At 35.6% G+C, this 13,832-nt stretch overlaps 1 protein-coding gene across 9 annotated transcripts in view; it reads left to right on the top strand.

Moving 5' to 3' along the window:
• Positions 1-13,832, top strand: part of LOC115215987 (retinoic acid receptor RXR) — a 117,193-nt gene that overhangs the window by 54,301 nt on the left and 49,060 nt on the right. For 6 of the 9 annotated variants that reach the window (XM_029785337.2, XM_029785342.2, XM_029785339.2 and 3 more), the window contains one exon: positions 5,603-5,638. The exons of the other annotated variants lie outside the window; for them this stretch is intronic. In XM_029785337.2, the coding sequence (XP_029641197.1) occupies positions 5,603-5,638 (36 nt within the window). The remainder of the gene's footprint in view (positions 1-5,602; positions 5,639-13,832) is intronic. 9 annotated transcript variants of the gene reach the window in all.

Raw genomic sequence — 13,832 nt, 5'->3', positions numbered from 1 at the left:
ACGTATGTATGTACGTACGTACGTACGTACGTATGTATGTACGTACGTACGTACGTACGTATGTATGTACGTACGTATGTTGTACGTACGTACGTACGTAGTACGTAGTATGGCGTACGTACGTACGTACGTATGTACGTACGTACGTACGTACGTACGTATGTACGTACGTACGTACGTATGTACGTATGTACGTATGTACGTACGTATGTACGTACGTACGTATGTACGTATGTACGTACGTATGTACGTATGTACGTACGTATGTACGTATGTACGTACGTATGTACGTATGTACGTACGTATGTACGTACGTACGTACGTATGTACGTACGTACGTACGTATGTACGTACGTATGTACGTACGTACGTATGTATGTACGTACGTACGTACGTATGTACGTACGTACGTATGTACGTACGTATGTACGTACGTACGTACGTATGTACGTACGTATGTACGTACGTATGTACGTACGTACGTACGTATGTACGTACGTACGTACGTATGTACGTATGTACGTACGTATGTACGTACGTATGTACGTATGTACGTACGTACGTACGTACGTATGTACGTACGTACGTACGTACGTATGTACGTACGTACGTATGTACGTACGTACGTATGTACGTACGTATGTACGTACGTACGTATGTACGTACGTACGTATGTACGTACGTATGTACGTACGTATGTACGTACGTATGTACGTACGTATGTACGTACGTACGTATGTACGTACGTATGTACGTACGTACGTATGTACGTACGTACGTATGTATGTACGTACGTATGTACGTACGTATGTACGTACGTCGTACTATGTATGTACGTATGTACGTACGTACGTACGTACGTACGTATGTACGTACGTACGTATGTACGTACGTACGTACGTACGTACGTATGTTACGTACGTATGTACGTACGTACGTATGTACGTACGTACGTATGTCGTACGTACGTACCGTATGTACGTACGTATGTACGTAGTACGTACGTACGTACGTATGTACGTTACGTACGTTGTACGTACGTACGTACGTATTATACGTCGTACGTACGTATGTACGTACGTACTATGTACGTACGTACGTATGTACGTACGTATGTACGTACGTATGTACGTACGTATGTACGTACGTACGTATGTACGTACGTATGTACGTACTATGTACGTACGTACGGTACGTACGTACGTATGTACGTACGTACGTACGTATGTATGTACGTACGTATGTACGTACGTACGTACGTATGTACGTACGTACGTATGTATGTACGTATGTACTACGTACGTATGTACGTACGTATGTACGTACGTACGTATGTACTACGTATGTACGTACGTATGTACGTACGTATGTACGTACGTACGTATGTACGTACGTATGTACGTACGTACGTATGTACGTACGTATGTACGTACGTACGTATGTACGTACGTACGTATGTATGTACGTACGTATGTACGTACGTACGTACGTATGTACGTACGTACGTATGTATGTACGTATGTACGTACGTACGTATGTACGTACGTATGTACGTATGTACGTACGTACGTATGTACGTACGTATGTACGTACGTACGTATGTACGTACGTACGTATGTACGTACGTACGTATGTACGTACGTATGTACGTACGTATGTACGTACGTACGTACGTATGTACGTACGTATGTACGTACGTACGTATGTACGTACGTACGTATGTACGTACGTACGTACGTATGTACGTACGTATGTATGTACGTACGTATGTACGTACGTATGTACGTACGTATGTACGTACGTACGTACGTATGTACGTACGTATGTACGTACGTATGTACGTACGTATGTATGTACGTACGTACGTATGTATATATATATGTATGTATATAGATATGTGTGTATGTATACTACTGAGGACATGCGTAATCTCGCAAGGAATGAAGCCTGTATGCTCCGATGCATGTGTAATGTCAATGTGCATACACAATAATAGTGTTAGTACCTTGAGAGAAACATTGGACCTAAGAAGCATCAGATGTGTTGTGCAAGAGAGACGACTGCACTGGTATGGCCATGTGGCGAGAATGGATGTGGATAGCTGTGTGAAAAAGTGCCACACCCTAGCTGTTGAGGGAAGCTTTGGAAGAGGTAGATCCAGGAAGACCTGGGATGAGGTGGTGAAGCATGACCTTCAAACATTGGGCCTCACCGAGGAAATGACTAGTAACCGGGATATTTGGAAATATGCTGTGCTTGAGAAGACTCTGCAAGCTCAAGTGAGACCATAACTTTGTGGCCTATGCCATGGGTGTAACCAGCCCACTTATGCGTACCTTTCCTTCATTGGATACTAAACTCTGCTTGTGAAGAACTGTTGAGGCAAATGAAATCGAAATCAAATTCTATGACTGGCATCCATGCTAGTGGAGCGCTAAGAGTACCATACGAGTGTGATCGTTGCCAGAGCAACAAGCTGGCCTCCATGCCGGTGGCATGTAAAAAACACCATTCAAGTGTGATCGTTACCTGCATCACCTTACTGGCACTTGTGCTGGTGGCACGTGAAAAAACATTTGAGTGAGGTTGTTGCCAGTGCCGCTGGACTGGCTCCTGTGCAGGTGGAATGTAAAAAGCATCATTTGAGCATGGCTATTGCCAGTACCGCCTGACTGGCGCTCGTGCCGGTGGCACATAAAAGCACCCACTACACTCTCGGAGTGGTTTGTGTTAAGAAGGGCATCCAGCTATAGAAACTCTGCCAGATCAGATTGGAATCTTGTGCAGCCATCTGGTTCACCAGACCGTAGTCAAATCGTCCAACCCATGCTAGAGGGAAAGCGGACGTTAAATGATGATGTATATGTTTATAAGTATGTATATATATATATATATATATATATATATATATATAATATATATATATATATGTATATGTACATCTGTATGTATATATATATGTGTGTGTGTATAAATATATATATATATGTGTATACACGAATAACACAGGCATGCATTTATATCATTTGTATACATAGTGTCGTTTTAATTCCTGCTTAACTTGCTTGCATGGGTCAGATAAAATTCTTAGTAAATAGATTTTCTATGGTTAGATGCCCTTCCTCTGTCCAATCTGCCCTTGTCTCAAGGAAGGCTGTATTTTCCCATGGCTGATTGGAGACAAATGGCCCAGCTTGGATGCCTTGTTTACAACAATCACATCATTTTTAAGAATACACATAATGGGCTTCTTTCATTTTCTATTTATCAAATTCCTTCACAAGGCTTTAATCAACCTGGGGCTATAGTAGACACCTGTGAGACTTAACCTGAAACTTGTCGGGGAGCTAAGTTTCTTGAATACATAACCATACCTGTCCCTACACATTCACACAGATCTATATGCCTATATACTAGCACATAAACACATTGTTTTACACACCACACACACACACACACACACACACACAAACATAGACTATCCAATATATATATACACACACCGATTACTTGCAGGTTTTTTCATGTTCATTTATTACTACAAATATTTTGATATTTCATGTAAGGGAGTAGCACATAGAATACATAGATGTATGTGTCTTATGTGTATATTTTCTTGGCAAATAATTAAATGTTATTAGATATAAACAGCTTGCATAATTTTCTTGGTTGGAAAATGATTCTGTCTTTAGATAATTGCACTGTCACTGAGTACTTACGATATCAGATTTCCTAAAAGGACTTGGAAAAATGTGTCTTGAAAGCAGATTTTCTTTTAAAATTTTTTCCTTATTTTCTCTTCTGTCCTTCAGTAATAAGTGTTTGTGTGTGATGGCTGCTAAACTAATAGGGAAGATTTTAAAAGGATTTTAAAATTTTCTCTTCATTTTTATGTGCATTACTTTTTTTTTCTGGTGGTGGTGATGGTAGGTATATGGGAGTTCATGTATTTAATGATCAGAAACTGCAAAATTTGCAAAGTTTAAAGAACTGGAAGCTTAGCCATGATTGGGAATCTAAAGGTTATCAGATGATTGATTACACATACACTCAGACACCTACATGCATTGACAGAATTTCTTGAAAACAAATTTATGCTGCAGTATTTTATTTTATATGTTTATTTGTGTTCCTACACACGTGCGTGTGTTTTCTGCGTTTATGAAATTCTTTTAAACTACAGATCAATACTAGAGCTTTAACTATAATTACTCGTTTTTTTTTTCTTTTTTTACTTTTTTGCATTTAGAAAATAAAATGTATCTTGTATATATTTAATCTGTAATCTTTAATGATGAAAAAAGAAACAGATTAACATTTTTTGATTATTTTCTATCTTTTTATCCCTTACAAATTTAAAATGTGGGGAACATTTCAAAACCTGCCTAGTCCTTTTCTTAAACACTTAACAGCACATTTGATGATATCCTTTAGTCATGAGTGAAACACATACTACAAACAAATACAGCCATTAATCTATTATAATTTCTTGTTTATAATAATTCTTCTCCATTCACTGCCTTCTATTTTTCTAATCTCTCTCACCAATAATAATTTGTAGGTACTACCTATAAACACCAGTCACTGGCACCATCACAGTACCATTCTTTTTGTTTTCGGGAAGACATGGCATGTGCCTTTTCACCCATATCCCAACTATTTGTTATTCCAGCATGTACTATTCATTTCTTTATATTTAATAACTAGTTGGAAAAAAAGAAATTTCAAATTATTTATTTTTTATCCATAATATTCCACTCTTTATAGTTTTTCCAGGCTATGAAAATTGTGCTTAGTGACTCAAAAGCATATTTGGTTATACATTAGATGTAAATTGTAACCGGCAGGTTTTTTTTATTTTTTAAAATTATTTTTCATTTATCTAATAAAATTTTAATAAAAAAAAAACTAAATTTAAAAAAAAATTTAAGATTACCTTTAGCATTTAAGTTTAATACATCCATTCTAATTTTTTCTACTAAAACTAAAAGTAGTAATGTTTAGCTTCGTTTAGGTGTCATTTTCTCCCTCCCTTTTTAATTATCCTAAAACTTCTGTATTTAAACTATTGCAACTAGTTGTCCTTGTGACTTTGCCTTAAGCTAACCTCTTAGCTTTGACGAATCTGCTGTGGCTTGAATGAAACTACACAACACGCTATTATTGCTTCAAACATTTCTTGTTCCTTACCCCTCACACCCAGCTTGACTATAAACTGCACTTATCATTTAGCAGTCCTAGTTTATGTATGTATATATTTATTTTATACATATATATACATAGATTGGCTTGGTCATGTTCTATATTATTTAATTTTAATACTGAAACTAAAATATATAATTTTTCCCATTTTGTTTATTTTACTTCATTTTTATTTTCCCTTTTTTCCGTTGATTTCAGGCCAAGCCTCTTACACAACCGTCCAATATTTTGGCACAATTTAGACTTTGTTAAACACTTACGAGCTTCCATTTTATTACAGATTAATTTGAATCTGTGTTAAAATATTTGAGATGGAAGAAACCCTTATTTTCTTTTAAGGGATCAGAAGATTAGTAACTTTCTGATTATAATATATATTTTTTATTTTTTTTTTTAAAAGATGTGTCAAGACAGGGGAAAGAACGAGACTTTAAAGGTAGGCCCCTTAATATTGTAAATCATTCATTAATTTCTTAGTGCTGAGTCAACCTCAATTCATCTGCTGATAAGACTGCTTGAACCATTAAACTAGTATCTAGTTGCATTTATTCATCTTATCACTTACTTGCCATTTGCTTTATATCATAACTGCCATACATACAGATGTGCACAAGTACACACACATGTACAGATACATGCAGCTGGTAAAATACGTATGTGCACATATGCCCATACTTTCACTTGATGCATATGTGCATTAGAGTGGGCATACATTTATTTATACTTACATGATTTCACTTCATTCAGATAAAATTGATCTTTAATTAATAGCAGTATTTCATTTTGCTGACTTGTCATCTGATGGAAGCATATTGTGATGGTGACAAGAGACATGTAAATAAGACAAGAGTTCATTAGAGAAAACTCGGTGTTACGGTGTTGAGAGTTTTTTCTTTTATCTTCTCTCCTAAAAATTTTTTTTTTTCTCATGTAACATATTGCTCTTAATATTCTTTATGAATCTTCGCACATAAGCATATTCCTGTTTCTTCATAAAAATGTATTCATAAACAATGAATTCTTTCTACAAATGTTTTTATTCTTAGTATGTAACATGCTGTCAACCTCTCAAATTAACAATGGCACTGAACGGGTTTTTCTTTTTTTCACCTTTGAATAAAATTCCTGTGAATGCAAAAATAAAATCTACATTTCTTTGTAATTATGGAAATGAAAACATTTACAAATTTTTCTAATTCTATAACATTTTAGAAATTGTTTCAAACTATACAGTAAGCTAGATGATGGCAGTAGGAGATCTTCTAAATTCTTAATGTATTGAATGTGCCTTTATACTTCCGGAGATACTGTTGTTAGACTGATCCATGGGAAAAACTAATATTATATTTTCAATTAAATACTTCGTAAACCTTTTTTTTTCTTAAAGGGGTTTAATATAAACAATTCAACTAGAAGTTAACAATTAAAAAAAAACAAAAACTAATAAACAAAATATTGAATTAGCTAGTTATGAAAATAGTATTGCAAAATTGTGTACCATTGTTTATTTTGTTGAATAGTAAATTACCTGAACTCTTCAGTTTTTTTTTTTTTTTCCAGTGAGAGAATAGTAGGGTTTGTCTGTTTAAAGTTTCCAACTTTTTTAATGTATTGCTTTAAGTTTTTACAATATTGAGAAAATGTATATTAGAGCTGCGTCATTGTAGGTATTGTAGATACTAAGACACATTGTAACTATTTAATCTATATTTTTATTAGCATTATTTCTATTTGCCTATTTGTGTTGGTGAGCTAACAATGGGAATCCTCGGTATATTTATTTGGTAACCAGTTTTTTTTTTGTCAAGCCACACCATAGTTTTTTAAAAGAAAAGAAAAATATTGCCACATTAAAAAGTCTAGTTTTAGATACACAGCGTAAAATAGCCCCCACCCCCCTCCCCACCCTACGCCAGAAAAAACACAAACAAACATGAAACGAAGACAGTAAATTATAGCAACAGTGTATTTGGCTATAAAGTCTGATCAGTCAGGAATGAACTGGAGATTAAATATTTTACTTTTGAAATCCTATGCATCCGAATTCATAATGCATTCTATTGATTTGTAAAGTATCAAACCTTTTTGTTATTCTTAATGCAGCAATGTCTTTAATATATTTGCAGTTGTGGTTACTAGTTTAGGAATGGTGTCCCAAAACACACTCTTGACATTATCTTAAGCAATTCAGTGTCAAAAGTTCCTAAGAAAATATTTTTATTTTCAATTAAGCCTTCTGTGATGTATATAGTGAAGAGAAAGATATCTGGTATATAAGGTACCATGTTTTTAATTGAAATTACAAAGGAATATATCTATTGAAGAAATGCATTAATGATTTAATAAGAAAGTTAAAAGTTTTGCAATTTAAACTGGAAAATTTTATCTTGCCTAGGTACTGCTTCCTTGCTAATTATTTACATCTAGCCATAGAAACCATGCTAAAGCAAATTACCAGAGCTTATCAAACTGCCCAACCCATACCAGCAGACTAAATTATGATGAGGATTAATTTTCTATTCTCAGTGAACATAAATAAGTTTTTGTATTTGATTCTGAATCTTCTACCAGTGTTTTCCTACATTAGGAAAATTCAGTTATAAATTTAACTTTAGGATGTACTAACCTCTCTACTATAGCGATATAGTTGATATACATTTTGTTAGTACTCTGATAGTGCACCTGAGCACTGTACACAATTATTATTATTATTATTATTATTATTAATAATTTTGAATAATTGCTTTTTTCTTTTTCTTTTTCTGTTTTTTTTTTTTTTTTCCATACCAACTCACTGAGAGAAAAAAGAATGCACCTCAACTTCAGTTTACATTGAAGACCTAGTAATGTTCTGATATTTCTAGAATAGGGTATGCATAATGAATTGCAGTGTTCTCCCACCCCACCATTACAAAGTTTTGCCATTGATTTATTAATGCCTTATTAGATATTTCCTGTTTTAAACTTTATTAATGAAGTAATGTTTTTAAAAGCAAATTTATAGCTATTTTGTTTTTCTTTTGTTGGGTTTCAAAAATTTGTAAATATATTCATTATATTCTCATTAAAAACTAGACTAATCCGTCTAGATAATTGCCTAAAATCTAGTCTGGTAGTTGCAGCCAACTTTGATTTACTAGCTACTTTTTGCATGTACAAAGCAACAACATTGAAACTCAGCACTGCCTGGAAAGCTACTTCTTAGAAAGGATATAATCAGCTATGAAATAAATTTGATGTGGGTTGAGAACTATGATACCAGCCACTTTGTCAGTTGTTTCAACCATTGAGGCATTTACTTTTTTGTACCTGATGCAATTTTGAACAATATTTGTTGGGACAAATCAATTCAACCTGTAACTGTGATTGATTTGACTAAAATCTGCTCTTGCACCTATTAATAATTTTTTATGTGTATGCACTTTTGCATGTTTCAGTCATTGGACTGCAGGGCACTGCCTAGAAGGGTTTGTTTAAACAAATTGACCCCAGTACTTATATTTTTAAGTCTGGTACTTGTTCTATTGGTCTCTTTTGCTGAACTGCTAAGCTGCATGGATGTAAACAAGTCAATGCAAGTTATCAAGTGGTGGTGGGGGATTTACACAAAAGCTCTTATTTTCACACACACACACACACACACTTTTATAGAGATTTTTAATTACATTTAGTGGAGAATTATTGATCAGATTTGATCTTGAAGATCCATAGGGATGGTACCTGTTGCTGGTTTTCAGTGTTAAGTAAAGATTATGTGTATCTATTTACCATGGACATGTCTGTATAGGTATAGTCACCATTTAGTGTCAAACTAACGCTGGTGATTCTGGCATTCTAATGCTGTTACACCAAGAACATTGCCTTACTGTACCAGCTAAGTAACTGGAAGAAACTTAAAGAGGTTCTACTCTCTAGAGTGAAGGCAGGAATGATAGGCAGTGGTACAGAAGAACCTGGAGGGTTTAGCACCTAATTTTAAGATTGAAATCTATCCCTTAAACTGGATACCACTGTATAGTGCCAAAAGATCCCAACTTCTCCGTCTACACTGAGGACCCAATATTGTAGCAGTTTTGTGTTGAAGGCCTATAGCTTTTTAACATTTGGTGGGTGGGGCCTTGTCTATGATGTGTAGACATGGATATGCTCAAAAAACACTTTGACATGTTTATATTGAGTTACTAGATAAATCCATATCACAAGAAGAAACACAAATGAAGGAACCATTGTCCAACTCACTGATTCATGTGAATGCAACTTGGAACAAGGTATGTGTACATGAAATGAAATAAACTAGCAATCATACATATGATATTGCTCTAGTATGATCACAGCCTCTGGCTGAAACTAGTAACAATTAAAGTAAAAATTTATATAAGTAATATATGTACATATGTAAGGTAAAACTGTGTGCAAATCTATATGAACAGATGTATGTGTATACATATTAGCATGTACACACACAGCTTATTTAGGGTTGTACAAACTGTGTACAAAAATGCAAAAAGTGAGTTAACAATTTCATTAATGAAATTAACCTGAAGGTAGGAGTCCATCAAGACTCAGTCCTCTCCTATTCACCTTAGACCTATGAGCCATCACAAGAGTTCAAAGGGGTTTAAGACTGGCTGTCCATGGAACTTCTATATGTTAATGATCTAGTTCTCATGACTGAATCTATAGTGGAGTTAGCAAGGAAATTCCAGGAATGAAAGCTAAACCTAGAACTAGGAGGCTCCAAAGGAAACTAAGCAAAGATGATTTCAGTAACTAAGAAAGAAGACAGGAACCTAGTATCTTTAGGGAAGTGAGTTTGCTTGGTATGTAGAAAAGGAATAGGTATGAACTCCATACTCTGTACCCAATGTATGTAGTGAACATAAGAAAATATAGTGGAATGAAGGCAGACAAACAGAAGATAAGCTTTGAATGTGATGAATACACTGGGGCAAATGTGCTATGGGCACACCATGTTCTCATAGACGCCATGGTGGTTTACTAGAAGTAGTTGGTAGCTTTTGTTACCTAGATGTAATTAGCAGAAGAGGTAGTTGTTAAAAAAGTATATAAGCCAGAGTAAAGATAAGGTGGAGAAATTTCGAGGAGCTGTTACTACTACTGGTAATGAAGGTCTTTTCTTTCAGGGTGAGGGGGAAAAGGCATAGGCATAAGAGGAATTGGACAACACTGATATGTATTTGTGCATATGGATGCAGGCAGTTGTGTAGGTAGGTGCCAGTCTATTAATGTGGATGGAGCTTGTGGAAGAGGGAGATCCAAGAAATATGGGATGGATTGTGGAAGGCTGATCTCAGCACCTTCACCCTTACAGAAATGGCAAAGGACTAAGATGACTGGCAGTATGCATTATACGGGAAGACCATACCATTTTGGTGAAACTGAACCTCTAGAAGCACTGCATGTGTGAACAATTGGGTCTCTCACCATTTCTTCAAACCATCCCCATCACCTACCTAATTATATTTTGTTGTAATCATGAGCAGAAATGCTTATTTCAGCTTTTCCCCGTAAGAACTTTTCTTCCCTATCCAGAACCATTTCACTTGATATCCATCCATCCTTCTTAAAACTCTCTATTTCTACTTTTGTCCTACTCAGAGGCAATGTTATAATTGTGAGCTGCATAGAGACCTCACTGGTGCCAGTGTCATGAAAATGGTACCCATTACACACTGTAAAGTAGTTAAGAAAGCCACTCAGTTGTAGAAACCATGCTAAAACAGTCATAGTCCTTGGATCTTTTAGATCCTGTCAAGACATCCAATCCATGCCGGCATAGAACATGGTTGCTAAATGATATATATGTGTGTATGTACATTACATGCATATATATATTCATCACGCACACACAAAAGTATTTGAGGATATATTTGGTAATTAAATAAAACAATTCTAATCTCTCAAGAAACCAAATGTATTTTAATAAAAATTTGTGCACATTCTTAATGTTATATTCTATGGTTTCAGCTTCAATGAGTACTTTACTGTGGGATTGAAATTGTTGAGATGCTTACACTAAATGGTCCTTATTCATTTTGGTCATTATCTTGATGGCAGCCTTCGGTGAAGCTGAGGTTGTTAATTAAGTCTCCCTTTCAACAAGGCTTTAAATGTATTTACCCAATTTAAATCTGGCGAGTTTGGGGGCCCACAAGTTTGGTGTTATATGATCATAAAGATTGTGATCCATTCTTGAGTTATGTGAGCTTTGTGAGAAATTGCTGGAGCAGATATGGTTTTCCACTATGTACCAGTAACATTAAATATAAGACCAAGCAGAAAGAGGTTAGGTGACATGACATGACCTTCATTTACTTCTCCTAAAGCCGTCACCGTCACTGTAAACTTTGTGTACATCACTCTGGGGATATCAAAAGGATTGGCACATAACCATCTATCATTTCCTGTTAGACCTTTGGTCTTGGAAAGTGCATTTCTCATCAGAGAAGAACCAAAGAAAACCTTGTTTGTAAGAGTTAAACCTTAAGCTTTTATGACTTGTGTTGAATGTCCTTGTTGATTATTGTTTTGAGAGTCCAATCTGACATCTGAAATTCTTTGGTGATCGCCTTCAATAATGCTTTGAACCCATTGGGTGAATTGTCGTGTCCTTATAGTGTCTGAATGTTTAGATTTTTTTTTCTCCCTTTTATACAGTTGAAAGGCTTCCAGGGCCATCTGAACTTTGTAACATATAGAAAGTAAGCACACACAAAAGCAACAATGACTGCATGTCTTTCATTTCTAGTTGTAAGAATTTTTCTGCCACAGGGGATCAGAACGAAATAAAAATATTTTTTTATTGGTCTGAAGAGTGTAAATATACTGACAATTAAGTAGCCTCAAATACCCCTCTACCATATATACACATACACATGCGTATATATGTGCAGCCTATATATATATATATATATATATATAAATAAACATGCATATATATGTTGTACTCACCATCCTAAAGTTGTGGTTTTGATTCCTGGACCAGGCAGTGTGTTGTATCCTTGTGCAATTCACTTCATTTCACACCACTCTGCAATCAGTTTGACATCTGACGTATGGCACACCATGTGCCTTTACAGGTAATGTCATTTTATTGGAGGGAATGAGCTTAATGTACAGTATAAGCATTTGGTCATAAACAAATCATCTGTGCAGGTTTTATTTATTGTCCATGTTCCTTGCTGGACTGGACAGTTTGACAGGATCCACTGGGTCCAAGGGCTGCATTATTCTCCAGTTCCGGCTTTGGCTTGGTTTCTACAGTTGGATGCCTTTCCTCATGCTAACCACTTTACAGTGTGTATTATGTGAGGTTGCCTGCAGCTTGCAAGACTTTGAAACTTGAGAAGAGGGTTGGCTTTTGAGAGAAGTGGGTGGTGTATAGCAGGTTCTTGTAATGGAGCTGCAAAGAAATATTGGTGATGAGGTGTTCAGGTGGCCTCTCGGGCATGTATGAGATGATCAGGAGTGAGACAGGAACTAGAAATGTGGATGGGGTGTTTGCAAGAATATATGGAGGGGCGAGAGAAGGGAGGAAACAACTAGAGTTGATGGGTGAATGTAGGAAATGAGGGATGAGTATTGATACATGAGTTGGGGAAATTACAGAGATGCAGAAGTGAACAGAGTAAGAACAGCAGGCGGACAAGAGAAATGACATGTGGTCAGGTTACAGAAGGTGTGAGTTGAGGGAGAGGCAGGTTTGTACATGAGAGAATTTAGTGGATCAGTGTAACAAGCCGGTAGGGAATAATAATAATAATAAATGAAAACTGGCTAACAAGGGAAATGGTTCTGGGTAGCAATACATAGACATTCACACGCAAACCACATAAACATTTGTACATATGTACACACATGCACATTTGTAATTGACTGATGAGTCTTCTGCTTATGTTACAATTGTTATACCACTTGCAATATATGTGTTAAATGTATTCAGAATTCTCAATGATTGGTTTGTAACAGTTTCTACAAACACACACCTGCCTGCAGTCAGGAAATGTGCATAGTATGTACCAGAACACATCTATCTACTGACATATGATGCAGATATACATATATATCTAAGTATGTTGTGTTTTGTAGTGGCAGAAGAGAAAAAGAAAAGTCATAGGGGAGTGGCCATATACATTAGGGAAGATATCACACATTTAATTCTGTTTCACACTGAAATTCAGTTTGTGACATACTCATAGTGCATATAAAGCAAATTTATGTGGTAATTAGCACACTATCATTCGCCTGCTTCCTCAAATCATAATGAAAAGTTTGCAGAAAGCTTTAAGAAGTAATAATGAAACTAAATCAAATCTCTAAGGTACTTCTGATGTGTAACTCCAACTTCTCAATATCAAATAGCCTGACATGCAAAAAAAACAGAATCTTGCAAAATCATTGCTTGCTTTTGTAAAAAAATAATATGGTACAAAATATATTGTTCCCAACAAGGAACAACATCTTAGATCTTGGTTTCACCAATAACATGGAATTTATCTTCAGTGTGAAGGTATGGTGTTGCCAACAATTTTCTCAGACCACAAATAATAGAACTAACAATTTATGCTCCAAAATTATTTAAAGATGTGTACTACTCAAGAAGCACCCAA

This window comes from Octopus sinensis, linkage group LG1 (assembly GCF_006345805.1).
Source record: "Octopus sinensis linkage group LG1, ASM634580v1, whole genome shotgun sequence".
Lineage (NCBI taxonomy): Eukaryota > Metazoa > Mollusca > Cephalopoda > Octopoda > Octopodidae > Octopus > Octopus sinensis.
This window is presented reverse-complemented; position numbering and strand designations above follow the sequence as displayed.